The 20,581-nt window shown below is 39.0% G+C and overlaps 1 protein-coding gene across 1 annotated transcript in view; it reads left to right on the top strand.

Annotated features, from left to right (window-relative positions):
* Positions 1–20,581, top strand: part of LOC126355331 (condensin complex subunit 2-like) — a 59,318-nt gene that overhangs the window by 7,494 nt on the left and 31,243 nt on the right. The window contains exons 2-3 of the mRNA XM_050005626.1: positions 2,540–2,737; positions 17,494–17,740. Of these exons, the coding sequence (XP_049861583.1) occupies positions 2,540–2,737; positions 17,494–17,740 (445 nt within the window). The remainder of the gene's footprint in view (positions 1–2,539; positions 2,738–17,493; positions 17,741–20,581) is intronic.

Here is a 20,581-nt window from a genome sequence, read left to right as displayed (position 1 = left end):
AAGACGAGACAGGTTGTGGAATTGCCCATGGATTTTCAAACATTTCACTAACATATTGCAGGTCTGGGGTTTGTTGAATTGGCTCCTATTTTGTCACAAATGAGGCTACAAAATGAATAATCCTCTCTCCTCTCCTAAACTGAAAGAAAAAATGAAATCACTAATTGCTCATTTCCACTAACTTTATAAATTTCATAATATTTTAGCTGCCACAGAATCAAACTTTCATTTAATCTCATTAAGAAGACTTCTGTGTCAAATTAATTGAATAATTTACAATAATCAAAATGCATTACTTTTTTAAAATCAAACATTGAAAAATCCAGGATGAAATAATGACAAGATTATGAAAAGGAACGCGTGCTACTCACCATATAGCAAAAATGTTAAGTCACAGACAGGCACAACAAAATACTACCAAACACACAAGTTTTCAACCAGAAGGCCTTCCTCTGCAGTAGATATCATAGACACATACACATTCATGCAAATTCAGCTCACTCATACGAGACAGTGTGCGTGTGCAGACAGTGGTCGTGCGTGCGTGCGTGCGTGCGTGCGTGTGTGTGTGTGTGTGTGTGTGTGTTGTCTATTTCGGAAGAAAGCCTTCTGGCTTTGTATCTTTCCCTTTCACAATATTATCATTACTTTGTTAAACATATTCTTACTGCAGCTCTCAGCTTGTTCAATAATACCTCAAACAACATCAACATTACTAATTGTGCAGGAAAGGTCAGTACATATTTAAATGATTTAAGCATTACTAGATTTTTGCAATAGAACACTTTAATGAATTCTTAATGAGATACACATCAATACTCGCTACCTATACCCGTATTAACAAGCGAAATACAGATACATCTGTGTACAGATGACACACAGAAACTGGTCCATCAAGCATGCATAGTTAATAGGTGTGTTATTACACTTGTCAGCTCTCTTTCACCATCCCAAATATATCAATTTCCTTGAGTTCACACCAGGTGCTGCATCTGACATACTGAATGAGAATTGAAATATCAGGCAGATATCAGTACCTCGTTCTCAAAATTTAACTTGGAACTAAAAATAAAAAATTCATAATCTTTATTACTATTGTTCATGTGTTGAGAACAGCTGCACAGGAGACTGTAATAATAATTAAAAAAGGGGTTATTTGATTATGGTGTCCATTAAACTGGCACAGTGCAAGAAAGGAAAAACAATACTTCATATCAAATATCTAACCTTCCAACAGTAAAGCATATTAGTACTATACAGTATCATATGGAGGACACAGTCTTGCTAATTGTAGTGAGGTTTTTAAAGTTGTGTAGGTAAATCATGGATGTTGATGTTAGGGATCTACAGAGATGATAAGAGGATGAAGGGATAACTGCAGTGAAGAATATGACTATAAGAATCATTGTTGAGTTGGAAACAATGTCTTCCTTAATCCTGACATTTAACTTGCTGATATTCCACAAGTCTGAGATGGGTGTTGTTCTCTGCAAAAAGGTGGTCCTTAACTTCTGTAATGCTACATTCAAATTCAGATGCTGGTGATACTGTACCCTCCAGTCCATGCAAGCTTTATGCAATGTTAGCTAAAAACATTTTTGAACCTGGACCAGAATGTTCCTCTCTGATTTCTTGGTCAGCTGCTGATTTCTCAAAACATGAGAAAGTGATAAGTGATGTCTAGTGTGAATACCGTGTCAGGTGGCACAGTGCTCATGACATTGGCATCTCGTCAGATGGAATTGAATTTGAATTCCTATTTGGCCAACCTAATTTAGATTGTATAAACTTCTAGAGTGAAGTATTTACAAGAAAGATTTGGTGCCTAGAAAAGTCTGATTTCCATAAAGGCAAGAATCGTCCATTAAACAAACTACAACAGTTTCCTATTATTTTTTTAAAATTTATGTTCTACCAGAATATTTCGTTAATATGCTGCTCCTGGATGTGGACTTAAATACATAGTGTGTTCAGTGGGGCTTAAATATCATCTGCTACAATGGTAAAGTGAAAGATATTTTGTGTGTAGAGGTCACGTGCCTTTGAAGGAAGTGGCACATCCTTCCTCAGTAGTGGTGAAGTCAGCAATTAGTGTCTTCTGGTTTTTTTGGAGAGAGTCATCAGTAGAAAACAGTCCCACATATACACTTTTACTAAACTTCTTATGTGAAATCAGACAATGTCATCACTGTTTTTTTTCTGCAGAAAACCATTGTGTCATAATTTCTGTAGAATTTCTTTAATTATCGTCAATTGGTGAATCACCAGTGATGAGTTGACAGGTGACTGGATTTGCATTCATTTGAATAATATGGATTGTGATAAGGTGTTAACTATTGACTTGAATACAAAAAAAACTGTACCCAGGATGAACAGAGTTTTGCTCTTACACCTGCCTTGACCTTCTTGACAAATATTTCTGTTGTTTCGTACCGTACGTTTTTAAGAATTGACATACAAAATTTAACTTATGCTCAGATGAAATGTTGATTTTTAAAATTAGAGAATTAACATGAAGTTTGTGTTGTTCCTTTATCAGGTTGCCAGTTGTGCTCTGGATGCAAGTACAAAGATATATGCTGCTCGAGTTGATCGTGTGCATTCAGATGGCATGAAAATGGCAGGCAGTCTCTGTATGCTTGGTAAATGTAAGAATAATCGCAAGAAGGCCGAAAATGATAAGGAATGCATAGAAAATGCAGTGGAAGGTACAAAAAAAGTTACACGAAGACGAAAGGTATAGTTAAGTTTACAATTTTGCTCACTTGTATTCTCCTGTGTTGCATAAATGTTGCTACTCTGTTGCTATTGTCTCTTTTGATGTAATTGTTCACTTACTAAAAGCTTACAGTGAAATTAAACAAAAACAAGAAAATGACGTGTACAGGTGTTCAATGATTTGGAATTCGTTTTAAGTTTGGTATTTTGTGTTAATGCAGGAGGATTTCCTGTCATGTTGTGTCATTTTTTAAAGTGCTTTCCAAATGACTGAAACAATAATTCAGAGACTTGCTCTCTATTTCAAACACATATCATAAATAAAAGAATGGAAATTCCAGGAAGTAATATCAAAAATGTAGAAAAAGATAGATTGCTACTTACCGTAAAGAAGACACTTACAGTGTAGACAGGCTCAATTAAAAGAGTGAAATAAAGCTTTCAGCTACAACCTTCATCAGCAAAAGAGAAACACACACCATTCATACACATGAGCAAGCACACTCCACACACACATAACTGCCAACTCCGGCAGCCCAGACCAAACCACACATTTTCAGTTGATCAGTGCCCAGTGGTGTTGCTCTTTATTCCACCTCAAGCGACGACAAGAATGTGTGGCTTATGAGGAGCTGCTCAGTATTGTACCCCCCATTCTTTTGAATTCCCTAGGCACAGTCATTGTGCTAGCTGGACTGCTGGTAGCACTTTGTAACTCACGATTGATCCATTCCACTGATCTTGTGGAATTTTTATAGCCAGCCTCTGTAATGCTCAATGGTTTCTGTCTGTCTGTTTTGTCTTGGAATTGGTTTAGCAGTAGTGTTTCCAATTCACAGTCACATCATCAACAGTGGACTAGGGCACCATTAGAATGTACAAAATGTTCCTGATGGATTTGTTACCATGGTGATATCTAATGAAAAGTAATTGGTGTTCCACGTTCACCTATCAACCATATATAATGCATTTCATTTTACTTTCTTGTGACTCTCTCAGAATGTTTTTTTCTGTAATCTCTGTCTTGCTTATTACCCTATTGTACATCTTTAAGTTCTCTGGCTTTCAAATCGTGGCTTGCACTGATACCAACAATCGGTCTTCCCTTCTCATCCTGTCCAATAAATCTCCCCTGACCCATGGTTCTGGGCAGCCTTTCAATAACTCAATTCCCATTTTCTAAACCTTACCTGTCGTTTTCCTTCATCTCTCTCCCTTTCCCTTCAAACCTTCTGCCAGAAGAAGAAGCTACTGGCTATGAACTCTTGTGCGTTTCCACATCTTTTATGTCTTTGTTCCTGTCACTGCTATATGTAAAAAAAAGTTAGCACAAACTCACAGTTTGTTAAAATTTATGCTAGTGTTATCCTGAATGCAAAAATATAAGTCTAATACAATTAGTATAAAAGTTAGAAAATTGAAAATCTATGATGGGCTTTCTACAATAGCTGAATAGTATACAGCAGTCATTTTCATTGTGGCTGTCTGCCACTCAGTGCCTCCACTATATGGTGAACAGCAGTCCATTCTTTTTAAATTGTATTATGAAAGTTACTTTTTCTCTGCTTTGACAACACCATCATTTCTTCTATTACCTACACAAAGTGCTACACATGTCAGCTAAAAGAACATGCAAGTTTCACATCTCTCAAGTGGTGTGTTCATACTATCATTGAAAGGGAAAATGGCTTCTAAAATTCATCACAAACTTAATTCTGTCTACAATGGAATGTTTTGAATTGACAGAGAGAAAAACTGGTGTAATGCATCAAAGATGGAAGCAATATATTTGTGTAGAAATGATGATGGGGAGGTCACTCACAATAGTATGTAAATGGTTGAGGAAGAGATCAAAGCCAACAGATATTTAACCCTTACATAACATGAGGTCAAAATGTTTCATGATATGGTTGCAGGCAGTTTTGGGTTCCTGGAAACTGTGTACATGTAGGATGTTGAAAATATGCAGATCAGTAACAAAGTTTTGATGTACACATTATACAGCAAATCCAAGGTAAAAGTGGCACTGTATCAATAATACTCAAATTCAGTCTTATAACAACTTAGAGAATGATTTAAAACCACACATGGCACTTTCAAGCAACATTCAGCAACTGAAACTGTGACATTTAACTGTGCCCGTAATGGGATTGAAGATGGGGGAAGAGGAAATAGTAAAACTGTGACATGTTATGTATGCTGTAGGATTTCTTTTATCTTGTCTGTACTGTGTAATACAGTTATTGCATGAAAAGACTAAAATTGTTTTGTAGTTGTTCCAGTGTTACTCCTGAAATATGACACCTCTGATAAGCAGATCAGAGGTATCATATTTCAGGAGTGTAGCCAAGAATATAATAGTCTTACCTGCCTCAGCTATCATAAAAAATGTGTGGTAGATGAAAATTGTATTAATAGAGTAAATTTCACATTTTGCGAGAAGAATAAACTATTATCCCATTTTCTTTTTGCTGCTGCTGCTGTTGTGGTCTTCTCCAATGACTGGTTTGATGCAGCTCTCCATGCTACTATATCCTGTGCAAGCCTCTCTATCTCTGCATAACTACCATATGAACATACTTACTGGATTTAAGTGTTGGTCTCCTTCTACAATTTTTATCCCCTACATTTCTTTCCACTACCAAATTGCCAAGTTCTTGATGCCTCAGGATGTTTCCTAACAGTCAGTCCCTTTCTTTAGTCATAACTATCGTAGATTCATTATAAGTAGCAGCAATAGAAACTCCTAGATGGAACAGTATGTAAAACCAGAAAAAGTCAGTCACTCATCTTGAGTGTAATGTAAAAATGGATGGATAAAAAATTGTACTCACCAAACAGCAGCAGGAGAACACGCACACAAAAAGGTTTAACTTTCACAAGCTATCGAAGCCTGTGGCTCCTTCTTCTTGCAGAAGAGTCGAAGGGGAAGGAAGAGGGGTGAAGAGGGATGAAGGGGAAGGAAGAGAGGTGAAGGGAGAGGACTGAAGAGGTTTAGCAAAAGCGGTACAGATCAGAAAAGGTGCCCAGAACACCAGATCAAGTGAGACTTACTGGATGGGATGAGAAGGAAAGATTGATTGTGGTGACTGCTCCAGACAAGATTTGAAAATCTGAGAGCTTAAAGGTAGAAGACAGGGTAATATGCAAGATCAGATTACTGCTAAAAGAACATGCAAGAGTTAATAAGGGTGAAAAGCTTGGTGCATTGTGTGTAATGGAGGTGGAAGGGAGAGTGGTGAAAAATAGACAGGTCAGAAAATGACAGATGTAGAAAATTAATATTGAGTGGTTACTGTGAAGAAACGCTGAGATGGAAGTTGTTGTTGTTGTGGTCTTCAGTCCTGAGACTGGTTTGATGCAGCTCTCCATGCTACTCTATCCTGTGCAAGTTGCTTCATCTCCCAGTACCTACTGCAACCTACATCCTTCTGAATCTGCTTAGTGTATTCATCTCCTGGTCTCCCTCTACAATTTTTACCCTCTACGCTGCCTTCCAATGCTAAATTTGTGATCCCTTGATGCCTCAGAACATGTCCTACCAACCGATCCCTTCTTCTTGTCAAGTTGTGCCACAAACTTCTCTTCTCCCCAATCCTATTCAATACTTCCTCATTAGTTGTGTGATCTACCCATCTAATCTTCAGCATTCTTCTGTAGCACCACATTTGGAAAGCTTCTATTCTCTTCTTGTCCAAACTATTTATCGTCCATGTTTCACTTCCATACATGGCTACACTCCATACAAATACTTTCAGAAAAGACTTCCTGACACCTAAATCTATATTCGATGTTAACAAATTTCTCTTCTTCAGAAACGCTTTCCTTGCCATTGCCAGTCTACATTTTATATCCTCTCTACTTTGACCATCATCAGTTATTTTGCTCCCCGAATAGCAAAACTCCTTTACTACTTTAAGTGTCTCATTTCCTAATCTAATTCCCTCAGCATCACCCGACTTAATTCGACTACATTCCATTATCCTCGTTTTGCTTTTGTTGATGTTCATCTTATATACTCCTCTCAAGACACTGTCCATTCCATTCAACTGCTCTTCCAAGTCCTTTGCTGTCTCTGACAGAATTACAATGTCATCGGCGAACCTCAAAGTTTTTATTTCTTCTCCATGGATTTTAATACCTCTTTTGTTTCCTTTATTGCTTGCTCAATATACAGATTGAATAACATCGGGGAGAGGCTACAACCCTGTCTTACTCCCTTCCCAACCACTGCTTCCCTTTCATGCCCCTCGACTCTAATAACTGCCATCTGGTTTCTGTACAAATTGTAAATAGCCTTTCGCTCCCTGTATTTTACCCCTGCCACCTTTAGAATTTGAAAGAGAGTATTCCAGTCAACATTGTCAAAAGCTTTCTCTAAGTCTACAAATGCTAGAAACATAGGTTTGCCTTTCCTTAATCTTTCTTCTAAGATAAGTCATAAGGTCAGTATTACCTCACGTGTTCCAGTATTTCTACGGAATCCAAACTGATCTTCCCCGAGGTCGGCTTCTACTAGTTTTTCCATTCGTCTGTAAAGAATTCGTGTTAGTATTTTGCAGCTCTGGCTTATTAAACTTATTGTTCGGTAATTTTCACATCTGTCAACACCTGCTTTCTTTGGGATTGGAATTATTATATTCTTCTTGAAGTCTGAGGGTATTTCGCCTGTCTCATACATCTTTCTCACCAGCTGGTAGAGTTTTGTCATGACTGGCTCTCCCAAGGCCGTCAGTAGTTCTAATGGAATGTTGTCTACTCCAGGGGCCTTGTTTCGACTCAGGTCTTTCAGTGCTCTGTCAAACTCTTCACGCAGTATCGTATCTCCCATTTCATCTTCATCTACATCCTCTTCCATTTTCCATAATATTGTCCTCAAGTGGATCGCCCTTGTATAGACCCTCTATATACTCCTTCCACCTTTCTGCTTTCTCTTCTTTGCTTAGAACTGGGTTTCCATCTGAGCTCTTGATGTTCATACAAGTGTTTCTCTTATCTCCAAAGGTCTCTTTAATTTTCCTGTAGGCAGTATCGATCTTACCCCTAGTGAGATAAGCCTCTACATCCTTACATTTGGCCTCTAGCCATCCCTGCTTAGCCATTTTGCACTTCCTGTTGATCTCATTTTTGAGACGTTTGTATTACTTTTTGCCTGCTTCATTTATTGCATTTTTATATTTTCTCCTTTCATCAATTAAATTCAGTATTTCTGCTGTTACCCAAGGCTTTCTACTAGCCCTCGTCTTTTTACCTACTTGATCCTCTGCTGCCTTCACTACTTCATCCCTCAAAGCTATCCATTCTTCTTGTACTGTATTTATTTCCCCCATTCCTAACAATTGTTCCCTTATGCTCTTCCTGAAACTCTGTACAACCTCTGGTTCTTTCAGTTTATCCAGGTCCCATCTCCTTAAATTCCCACCCTTTTGCAGTTTCTTCAGTTTTAGTCTACAGGTCATAACCAATAGATTGTGGTCAGAGTCCACATCTGCCCCTGGAAATGTCTTACAATTTAAAACCTGGTTCCTAAATCTCTGCCTTACCATTATATAATCTATCTGATACCTTTTAGTATCTCCAGGGTTCTTCCATGTATACAACCTTCTTTCATGATTCTTAAACCATGTGTTACCTATGACTAAGTTGTGCTCTGTGCAAAATTCTACCAGACGGCTTTCTCTTTCATTTCTTAGCACCAATCCATATCCACCTACTACGTTTCCTTCTTTCCCTTTTCCTACACTCGAATTCCAGTCACCCATGACTATTAAATTTTCATCTCCCTTCACTGCCTGAATAATTTCTTTTATTTCATCATACATTTCTTCAATTTCTTCGACATATGTAGATCTAGTTGGCATATAAACTTGTACTACTGTAGTAGGTGTGGGCTTCGTATCTATCTTGGCCACAATAATGCGTCACTATGCTGTTTGTAGTAGCTTACCCGTGTTCCTATTTTCCTATTCATTATTAAACCTACTCCTGCATTACCTGTATTTGATTTTGTATTTATAACCCTGTAGTTACCTGACCAGAGGTCTTGTTCCTCCTGCCACCGGACTTCACTAATTCCCACTATATCTAACTTTAACCTGTCCGTTTCCCGTTTTAAATTTTCTAACCTACCTGCCCGATTAAGGAATCTGACATTCCACGCTCCAATCCGTAGAATGCCAGTTTTCTTTCTCCTGATAACGACATCCTCTTGAGTAGTCCCCGCTTGGAGATCCGAATGGGGGACTATTTTACCTCCGGAATATTTTACCCAAGAGGACGCCATCATCATTTAATCATACAGTAAAGCTGCATGCCCTTGGGAAAAATTACGGCCGTAGTTTCCCCTTGCTTTCAGCCGTCCGCAGTACCAGCCCAGCAAGGCCGTTTTGGTTATTGTTACAAGGCCAGATCAGTCAATCATCCAGACTGTTGCCCTTGCAACTACTGAAAAGGCTTTTGCCCCTCTTCAGGAACCACACGTTTGTCTGGCCTCTCAACAGATACCCCTCCGTTGTGGTTGCACCTACGGTACGGCTATCTGTATCGCTGAGGCACGCGAGCCTCCCTACCAACGGCAAGGTCCATGGTTCGGGGAGGGGGGGGGGGGGGGGGGAGATGGAAGTAATTAACGTAAATTGAGGCCAGGTGTGTGGCGAGAACCAAGGACATGTTGTAGTGCTAGTTCCCACCTGTGGAGTTCTGAGACACTGGTGTCAAGGGGGAAGAATCTAGATGGCACATGTTGTGAAACAGGTACTGAGGTAAAGACTATCATGTTACAGAGCATGTTCTGCACTGGGACATTGTGTGTTGCTGGTATACACCTTCTGCCTATACCCATTCATTCTGGTGATTAATGGGTGACAGTCATGTTTATGTAAAAGGCCAAACAGTGTTTACATAACAGCTGGTCTATAACACGTTCTTTCACAGTGGCTCTACCTTTGTAGTATATGTTTTGCCAGTTGCAGGGCTGGAATGGCTAGTGGTAGGAGGGTGCATAGGTCAAGTCTTGCAGCAGGGCTGTCACAGGAGTAGGAGCCATAGGGTAGGGAGATGGTCACAGGAGGAGCATAGGGTCTGACAAGGATGATGCAAAGACTGGGAGCACAATGTGAAGCTGTTCTAGGTGCAGTGGGCAAAAGCTCAGACAGAATGGATCTTAATTCGGAGTATGATTTAAGGAAGTCATGACCTTGCTGAAGTAGCTGATTAATTAATACATTCAAGATCAGGACAATACTGAGTGACAAGTGGTGTGCTCCAATGTTGTTTTTTTGGAGGGATCAGCAATACCAGGATTGGATGTGATGGTCGAAGAAATACGCTTCCGAACAAGGCTGTTGGGGTAATTACGTCCAGTGAAGGCTGCTGCTGAGAATAGCAGTGTATTGTAGTAAAGTGTCTCCATCCGAACAAATATGTCTGCCTGAAATGCCAAGCCTGTATGGAAAGGATAGCAACTGTCAAAATGTAAGTACTGTTGCTTGTTAGTATGTTCAATGTGGGTGGAAGTGTGTAGCTGGCCTTTCGTGAGGATGAGATCAACATTGAGGAAAGTGGCATGGGATTCGAAGGGATAGGACCATGTGAAATTTAATTGGGAGAAGTTATTTAGATATTCCAGGAATTTTAATAGATCAGCCTCACCATGAGTCCGTATGGCAAAGATGTACCCAATTTGTCTAAACCGAACCAGGGGCTGAAGGCTTATGGATCCCAGGAAAGCCCCCTCCAAGTGACCCATGAAAGGGCTGGCATAGGAAGGAGCCATCCAGGTCCGTATTTCTAGATTTCCGGAAAGCTTTTGACACCGTTCCTCATAAGCGACTTGTAATCAAGCTGCGGCGCTATGGGGTATCGTCTCAGTTGTGCGACTGCATTCGTGATTTCCTGTCGGGAAGGTCGCAGTTCGTAGTAATAGACGGCAAATCATCGAGTAAAACTGAAGTGATATCAGGTGTTCCCCAGGGAAGCGTCCTGGGACCTCTACTGTTCCTGATCTATATAAATGACCTGGGTGACAATCTGAGCAGTTCTCTTAGACTGTTCGCAGATGATGCTGTAATTTAGTAAGGTCATCCGAAGACCAGTATCAGCTGCAAAGCGATTTAGAAAAGATTGCTGTATGGTGTGTCAGGTGGCAGTTGACGCTAAATAACGAAAAGTGTGAGATGATCCACATGAGTTCCAAAAGAAATCCCTTGGAATTCGATTACTCGATAAATAGTACAATTCTCAAGGCTGTCAATTCAACTAAGCACCTGGGTGTTAAAATTACGAACAACTTCAGTTGGAAGGACCACATAGATAATATTGTCGGGAAGGCGAGCCAAAGGTTGCGTTTCATTGGCAAGACACGTAGAAGATGCAACAAGTCCACTAAAGAGACAGCTTACACTACACTCATTCGTCCTCTGTTAGAATATTGCTGCGCAGTGTGGGATCCTTACTAGGTGGGATTGACGGAGGACATCGAAAGGGTGCAAAAAAGGGCAGCTCGTTTTGTATTATCACGTTATAGGGGAGAGAGTGTGGCAGATATGATACGTGAGTTGGGATGGAAGTCATTACAGCATAGACGTTTTTCGTCGCGGCGAGACCTTTTTACGAAATTTCAGTCACCAACTTTCTCTTCCGAATGCGAAAATATTTTGTTGAGCCCAACCTACATAGGTAGGAATGATCATCAAAATAAAATAAGAGAAATCAGAGCTCGAACAGAAAGGTTTAGGTGTTCGTTTTTCCCGTTCGCTGTTCGGGAGTGGAATAGTAGAGAGATAGTATGATTGTGGTTCGATGAACCCTCTGCCAAGCACTTAAATGTGAATTGCAGAGTAGTCGTGTAGATGTAGATGAGGTTTCAATGGCTGTACCCCTGATTTGTTAGTATGTCTGCTTCTCAAAGGTGAAGTAATTATTGGTAAGTTTAAAGTTGATTAAGATGAGCCAGAAGGATGTCATAGGTTTGGAATCAAATGGGTATTGACTGAGGAAATGTTAAACAGCAGAAAGACCATGTATGTGGGGGATTTTGGTATAGAGGAAGATGGCATCAGTGGTGCCAAGCAAGATGTGTAGTGAGTGTGGACAGGCTTGGATGTCAGATGTCAGTGGTTGTTCTGTTTAATATAGGAGTGAAGTCTGTACTATGGGTTGCATGTGTGACCAGCTAAGGCAGATATACGTACGGTGGGTGCTTTGAAGCCAGAAACTATAGGATGGTCTGGAAGATGGAGTTTGTGGAATTTAAGAAGAAGGTAAAAGGTGAGGAGTGCATGCTTTGATTGGGGTAAGAAGTTCTATGGTTTGGCGTGTAAGCGCTCATGAGGGGCCTGGGATTTTTAGGAGGGACTGCAGGACAGTGTGAATCACAGAGATGGGATTTTGATAGCAGATCCTGTATGTAGAGGTGTCAGACTGCTGCCCCAGATCTTCACTAACAAACTCCTTTTGGCCACGTACAGCATTGGTAGATCCTTTGTCTGCTGGAAGGATAATGATGGAGTCATTACCTTTTAGGGAATGCAGAGCTTGGAGTTCTACAGAGGACAGGTTAGGATCATGTTGTAGGGACCCAAGGAATGGCTGTGAAACAATGCTGGATGTGAGGAATACTTGGAACGCTTGTAAGGGATGATTTTGATGTAGTGGTGGTGAATCAAAATGGTATAATGATCAAAACTATTAAAGACAGGATTGAATGCCATGTTTGCTGTTGGAAAAGTTTTGGGATTTGGTTGCAAAGTGATATTTCCAGTTGACATTATGTTTAAAGGAAAGTAGCTCCTTACCAAATCAGCATGATTAAATGCAGCTTTAGTGCTGAAAGTGAGAACACTGTATTGTGAGTGATTCTTGTGATTTTGAGTTATTACTGGTCTGGGAGGCAGTAGTGAAGTCTGTCGGGTGTTAAGGAGGTTGGCCAAGCTTGGTTTGTAGGAGAGAGGGGTGGTTGATGGTGTGGCTGTTTGGGAAGCTGCAGAGAGGCAGGAAGGGGAACACCATTATTGAGGTAGTTTAGAAGAAGGTGGGATAGCTTTATGAAGTGATATCTAGCTTGTTGTTGCAGTCTGGAGTTGGCTTGGCAGATGATACCGTCCAGGGAAACATGAAGGGCAGATAGCAGCAGGATTTTGTAGAAGAAGAGAAGTCTAGAGGAATGGAAACTGGCAGATGAGGCATATAGGTCACAGATTAGTCGGGTAAGTGCAAGAGATTGCTGTATTTTAAACTGTAAAAGAGCCTGGTGTAGAATAGGATTACATCCAGAAACAGGGACTTTCAGTGTTAGGCCTTTGGGAGTAACTCCAAGGGACAAGCAGATTTCAAGAAACAGAATAATGGGACCTTAATTCTGACAGTGCAAAAGTACATTTTCTAAAAGAATGGATCTAATATGTAATGGGATTCATCATGGCAAGAGAGGACAGTTTGGAGTGTCAGAATGGTGGGGGTGGCAAAAACTACAGGCAGAGGGTGGAAAAAGACAGAAAAAGAGGGGAAAATCGAAAAAATCAGAGACATTCGCACAAAAATTGAGAGTACAGACAATGGTTAACAAGATGCAATGCGTGGGTGAGAATTTCTCACCACAAGAGTGGTCTACATGGCCTGAAAAAATGACTGGAAAAGAAATAAAAGGAATAGGGAAACTCATGAAAGGAGACAAAATTTTAAAAATTTCGTGTCTTTTGCTGTATTAATTTTGTGCATCCCACACAAATATTTCCTCAAAGCCATGGGAAGACATTGTTAGATGATGTCTGCTCGTTATTGCTAGTATTTAGCAAGTGCCTAAGTCAGCACTACTATTGCGTGTTATGAAGGCATTGTTTGAAAGTCACGCCTATTCAATTGAGTTGCTTATGGACAGATGAAACAAGCATGTTCATAACTCCATATCAGAAGTTGAGATGTAGCTTTTTGAACCTTTCTGACAACAGTTACACCATGACATAATGGAGGGTCCATCTAGCAGCAATTTTGATATGACTCCCAGCCACAGCGACACTCAGCACATGTGCAAAAGACCACATTTCAGCTCTCAGCTGGGTGCTTTCAAAATACTACCACCATCTGTCTGCAAGCAACTCTAACATGTATTCGTGACTTCAAAACAAGGCTTCCATAACGTGACCTCAAAACAAGGCTTCCATAATGGACTTTAGCATGCGGATACAGACAGTTTCTATTTGTCATCAGTAACAAGCAGCCACCATTTAAAAATTTCAGGCAGTTGCCTCAAGGAAATATTGTGCAATAAACAGATTGTAATCAAGCTGCATACCTTAGAGCCATATAGTGAACAAAAAAGTGGTTATACAGGTAATAATAAGACATGTGAATACGAGGGTTGGTACTTAAATAGTGGCAACTATTTATTCACAACCGATACAAAAGAGTTACATGTTTTAACCTGTTGCTGTCCTTCAAAGTTGTCACCAGCGTTGTGTAGAACCCGTTGCCAGTGATGTGGAAGGCTTAGTATACCGCTGAGCCTGTTCTGTTGATGGTACAAATGGAGCAGTCTGCTGCCTGTCAAATATCTGGAACAGTTCTGAAGCAAATGTCACGAAGTGGTCCCTTCGTTTTCGGAATCAAATCAGAGTCACAAGGACTTAAGTCCGGGGAGTATAGTGGATGGTACAGTACTTCCAAGTCCCATTGACCAAACAGAGCAGCCACAGCCCGCACTGTATGCACTCATACATATTCGTGCAAAATGATGGGTGGGTTGCGCAGAAAGTGTTGCTGCTTCTTTTTCAAAGCTGGTCGCAGGTGATGCTCCAAAAACAAACAGTAATACTGTGCATTGACGGTCTACTGTGAAGGAACATAATGCATTAGGATAACACCATCACAGTCATACATGAGAATCACCATAACTTCAGACCGCTCCATTCGCACCATCAACAGAACAGGCTCTGCTAACGGTGTACTACGCCTTCCACATCACTGGCAACGGGCACCACACAACAATGGTGCCTACTATTTTTGGACAGTAACAGGTGCAAACATGTAACTCTTTTGTATCGGTTGTGAATAAATAGTTGCCACTACTTAAGCTTCAACCCTCGTATATGCTCCTCCAGCTGCAAACTTAATTGCGTTAGGTATTCTGGTATGTTACAGTACTAAAAACATAACCGTATAAATTCAAACCCACAGCATAACACCTTCCTCACAGATGTTCATTGTACATGTTGCCAGTAATTTAAATAGGGAAGAAGTGGCAATTAGAACTATTGGAAACTCTCTCTAATCCTAGGGCTCTATCCAGGGAGAATAAGACAGATGATAAAATAGTGACACAGAAGCACTTATTTATGAAAGAAATTGATTAAGGATGTCCTTACTTATAAACTAGAAGCATATATGAGGACATTTTCATGAAATGTTTAGCCATAGTTTAAATCATATGTGTCTAGTAGCAAAACTGCTAAAGAAATTGGTCAATAGGAATAATCTTAAAATTCCTCTAATAGCCATCAAATCGATGAAACATGTGAAAGACTTGTATATCCTGTATAGGACCACCTATTCTCAGTACTCCCTGACAAAGTACAAAACCAGCAGAAAAGCACATGAAGAGCTCTTTAAAATATAAAAGCGCAGTTTTACAATGTTCAGACAAGTGAATCCACTGATGATAGTGAAACAGCCTGGAGTATTGTAAATTAGAAAATATTAGAAAAGAGAATATTCAGGGTAGGTAATATAGCAATATAGTACTAAGAGAAAATTATATTGGTGAGTGCATCAAAAAGAGGACATAAGCTTTCGTAGAACAATATAGTAAGGCGTGCAAGGGAAAACATGGATTGGCCAATACCAGGGATACATTCAAGTAGATTGAGTGATTCATTTTTCCTGGTGAGAGTTCTGGAATGAGAGATCTTAAAAATTATTTCAAAGCTCAAAATAAAAACTTGCAATAGCTGAGATGACATCAACAATTAAATTATTTAAATTGCAGAAATGAAATACTAAAATTATTATAATATTTAATAAAGAATTCAGTTAACCAAAGAACTTTCCAGTACCTTTTGAAGGTCACTGAAATATAATCAGTGTATAAAGGAAGAGACAATGCTTGATTTGCCTAAGTACAGATAATTTTCATCTACCTCAACACTTGGCAGGTTGTTTGAAAGAGTAATTCTTGATCAAGTGTAACCTTTCTTCTGCTAAGTAGATTTGGTGAACAACTTTCAGCATGGACTCCATAATAACGGCAGTAACAACTTCCTTCCATGATGTTTTGAACAGACTGAACAAAGGAAACAGTCATTGGGAATTGCCTAAATTAGTCTAAGACCTTCGATTCTGTGAATCATTGAATAATCTAATGAAAATTACTCTTGTGCAGTATACAGGGCATAGTACTAGATCTCTAAAATTATTATCTTCACAAAATAAGACAAGGCACCAAACTATATTATAAAAATGAAGAGAAGATCCTTACAATAAAATCATCAGATGAGAAGTGCAGTTGTCGAGCCAAAAAGGAAGGCATTCTTGTGCTATTTTTATTTCTTGTATGTATTAGTGATATATAACACCACTACAGAACTTGAGGTTCATGAAACACATTGTCGAATATTATCAAGCAACTCCATGGAAATCTTATTTGGGACAAATTAAAACACTTAATAAAGAAGATATTTATGCTCACTGAAAGACTTATGAACTCCCTTAATCATAATACTATGTTAGAATATATATTCAGTATCAGTATATTAGTGGTAGTAAATATTCATTTAATAATATATGATGTACTATTTTTTGTGTTTCCATTATATTTGTGGTGTGATTATATTGGTTTAAATAAAAAAAAAGTTATGCTGACAACTGTGAAATTACTAAAAACAAATTTTAAAGAGCTATTTGCAACATTTAGCTGCTTTATTTTGGCCAAAATGGAGTAAAACTCACCAAATATCATTTACACACCTTCCACTGCCAAACATATACATTACATTTAGTTGATATTGCCTTGTGACTTTAACTATTGCCTTGTGACTTTAACTGAGATGTAAGTTAACATATTGAACATACTGAAGGACTGAAATCTCTTGGCATAATAAAGCTGCAGACCAGACTTGGATCAGTCCTGGACTTAGGCCATTAAAATCTCAAAGTTTCACTGCAGAGAGCTTCCATTCAAAAACCTGCAAGCCCACATTCCAATACTAGTCCAAAAGCATACCCTCTCTTTCAAAATGTTACTTGTAGAATGAACATGACAATGAATTTAGACAAATTTGGACTTGTACAAAGGGACACCAAGAGTCATTTTTCGTGTGGACCATCCGCAAACAGTATAGAATGAAGAGAAAATTCTGGAACGCTGTATACCCCGACCTCAACCATACATTACTTGTGGAGTATAATTATAGATGTAGGTCACAGAATACTCTCACCTATAAAGTAAAAGTTTTCCATCTAGAAGTAGCCTCTTGCCTTTGATTAAGCCTTTCACTACTGCATTCTTTATCCTAGAAGTGCTAGTCCAGTGAGCTTATTGAGAATTTTTATGGGCTTTCAAAGAAAAGAAGAAAGGTGTTAGCATATTAAGGTTGTCTTGAGTGGGTCTGCTGAAAAGAACGTTGTCTGGAAGAAACAAAAGACCTGATTTGTGTTCTCACCTGGTGAGCAGTTTCATCCTGTCAGGAAGTTTCATAACCAAGTACACTCCATTAATGAATTGAAATTTCATTCTGTTAAAAAATTGTTTCTGTTCTTTGATTGCTTAACCCTTTTTTCCTTCAGGAAAGAAAAGTTATCACAGATAATTCCCAGTCACTTGATGCTCCATTGGTTCAAAATTATCAGCTACATCCATCATGTTTATATATGAGAAAAAAGTTTGCCGATTGTCGGCCAGGAAGTTCAAATTTACTGACAAGGGTTGAGGTGTATGATGATAGCTGCAAATTAAAATTTCTTCATTCAGAAAATTATTTTCCCAAAGGATGGAAGAACACAGATACCTACAAAGCATTCCCATCTATACAAGGTAAGTGTGTCATTTTTTGTATTTTACATGAAAAATATAAATGATGGTTTTGTTTATTACCACCTTCCTTAAATCTTTGAAGTAATCTTTTAGCAAATATATCGTGTGAAAACGTTCTCATTCTGACAAAGAAGCTATAATGAGGAAGGCTCTGTCACAGTGTCTCAGTATTTTGAGACAAATACACATCTGGCCAGAAATATTTCAATACTTGGTGCTGTGACAGTTTTATTAATTCATTTATTTATTTCTGCTGTTAGCTGGGTGGAAGTAAATATGATTGTGATATTTTTATCATACTACTTTGTGGGCAGTTTTTGAAGCCATAAGGAAGCAACAAAGTGCTTAAACATCCTGCAGGAGATTCTGCGACCAACTATAGATATTGTGGTTATGGAGTAGAAATGCAATGTAATTTCACTGACACAGTGTTATAAGGGTCACATCAAAAGTGCCTGGGGCAGAGGTGGTGCCAGTATCACTGAGATGTTGTTTTTGTTGAATGGCACCTTATTTTTCAAGAAATATTGTTATCTGATCATTATTTCAGCTTAGCCACTCATAAAGGGATAAAACATAATTTTATATTGGATTTGGGTAAACCATAGTGTAAATGGTAAAACATATACCATCTACTCATCCAGGGGAAATTGTGTACTCCTCTGCTTGACAGTGTACGTCAGTACACAGATTACATTATGTGACCTGTAGTCATGTGGTACATTCTCATGTATGAGCAAAGACAAACTTATGAATTTATGGATATATTATTTGAATGTAGATGATTTGTGTTTTACATGGTGTCTTCAGACTTTAATGAATTTTGCTCAGTCTCGGAGATCTAAGAAAGTAATCCATAATATTTTATTCCCTGGTGGTAGGCTTAGCTCAGATACTGTTTAGATATTAGAATAATTTAAATGCAACTGAGGTATCTTCTTCAAAAGTAAGATGATGATCATGAAATTTATGTAAACTACAGAACATTGCACATCAAATGTGTTGTTTTTGTTATTTTTGTACATTTTATCGAATAACCTACAGCAGGTGTCATCATGACGTGCAGATGAGTCTTTTTATACAGCTTTTCAACATTTTGATCTGTGAGCAACAGTGCAGGATGGGACAAACAGTCTGGCTGGTGAAGGTAGGGAGGAAGCTGGGGTGGGAAGGGGGAGGTATAGCAGGGTAGGGGTGGAGGGTCAGTAAACTCCAGTCTGGTCACAAGCATCACCTATTCCATCAGAGGCAGAGCTACATGTGAAATCAGTTATGTGATCTACAAGCTAAACTGCAACCATTGTGATGCGTTTTATGTGGGCATGACATCCGAGAAGCTGTCTGTCTGCATGAATGCCCATTGACAAATGATGGTCAAGAAACAGCTGGAACACCCAGTCGCTGAGCCCACTGCCCAACACAACATTCTTCATTTCAGTGTCTGATTCACAGCCTGAGTCATCTGGATCCTTCTTAGCACCACCACTTTTCTGAACCGTGCAGGTGATAACACTCCCTGCAATAAATCCTACGTTTCCATAACCTTCCAGCCCTCAACCTTCATTTGTCACTGCCCTCTTTCCACCTGTCCCCTTCCCTGTTCCCAACCCGGCACTACGCAGACTTTCTACTTCACTCCTACATAATTTTCAACTGTAAAGTAATGAGTGGCTGAATACAAACATGACCATTCTTCTTTGGAAGATGATCCATATGTTGGATGTCCTTGAACTGCATTCATTAATGAAAACAACGGTTTAAGTGTACGGTATAGTATTGCCAGATTGGTGATTAATGGCATATGGAATACCTTACCCCTACTGGCATTTTTGAAGATTTGTACTTTTTATATGAAGATTTAACTATGCAATAACTTTGTGCAAGACAGATACAAAAAGAAATGTATCAGAATTGTCATAAAACATCCAACCAAGTGTGTCATTGATTTGCTACTGTGGTTGGAACAGGAGACTAAAACTACATGACAGAACCCGGGGTGAATCAAAGCAGTGAGTGGCAGGTGGTGATCCAGTAACAAAGAAGACAAAGCAGGTTTCATTAACCATGTATTTTGTGATCAGGATGCCAAAGGCATTCTACTGATTACCTTGTGAAGGGCAAAACAGTAACGGCAAATGTTACAGAAGTCTTCTTTATCAACTGGATGGACAATAGGCCTGCATTGCTGAAAATTTCAACAAGACACTATGCTTGTTATGTTATGGAGGAACTGGGAAATTTGGAGTATAAATTGTTGCTGTTTCTTCACTTGTTTCCAAATTTGGAATCCTCTTACCTTCACGCATCCTCAGATCTGAAGAAATACATCTCTGGAAAATCATTTAGTATCACTGCCTCCAAGGATTGCACATGTGAGATGGAATGTACCTATGGAAAAACAGTGGACGAACTGGGGTGGTCTGAAAGAGAGCTATGATGAAATATAAGTGTGCTTATGATCTAAAAAAGAAAATGTTGTTTCACTGCCTGTTGAAAACTGTACTCCTTGCCCTTATACAGAACATGAATATTAAGTCCGCAGAGGTTAATGTAAAAAGCTATGTGGCATCGAGAAAAAATTCTCCTCAATGCTTTGATGTGCCCCTATCTGTGAGATAGTACTAAAGCTGTCCACAGAAAGAAAAATGATTGGAGATTGTTGATGGTGTTATTTCAGTTTCACATTTATTTAATTAATATATTTATTATTAAATTTGGTGTCATATGTATTCTTTTCTATTAAGTATCATAAAAATGGTTTTCACCTATAATAAACCAGTTTATTAAAAGTGGGCACATGATTTTCCTTTCTTGTTGTACATCAGACCAGATAGTCAGGCA

The sequence above is a fragment of the Schistocerca gregaria genome, chromosome 3, assembly GCF_023897955.1.
Source record: "Schistocerca gregaria isolate iqSchGreg1 chromosome 3, iqSchGreg1.2, whole genome shotgun sequence".
Classification (NCBI taxonomy): Eukaryota; Metazoa; Arthropoda; class Insecta; order Orthoptera; family Acrididae; genus Schistocerca; species Schistocerca gregaria.
The sequence above is the reverse complement of the archived record's forward strand: the minus strand, read 5'-3'. Positions and strand labels throughout refer to the sequence as shown.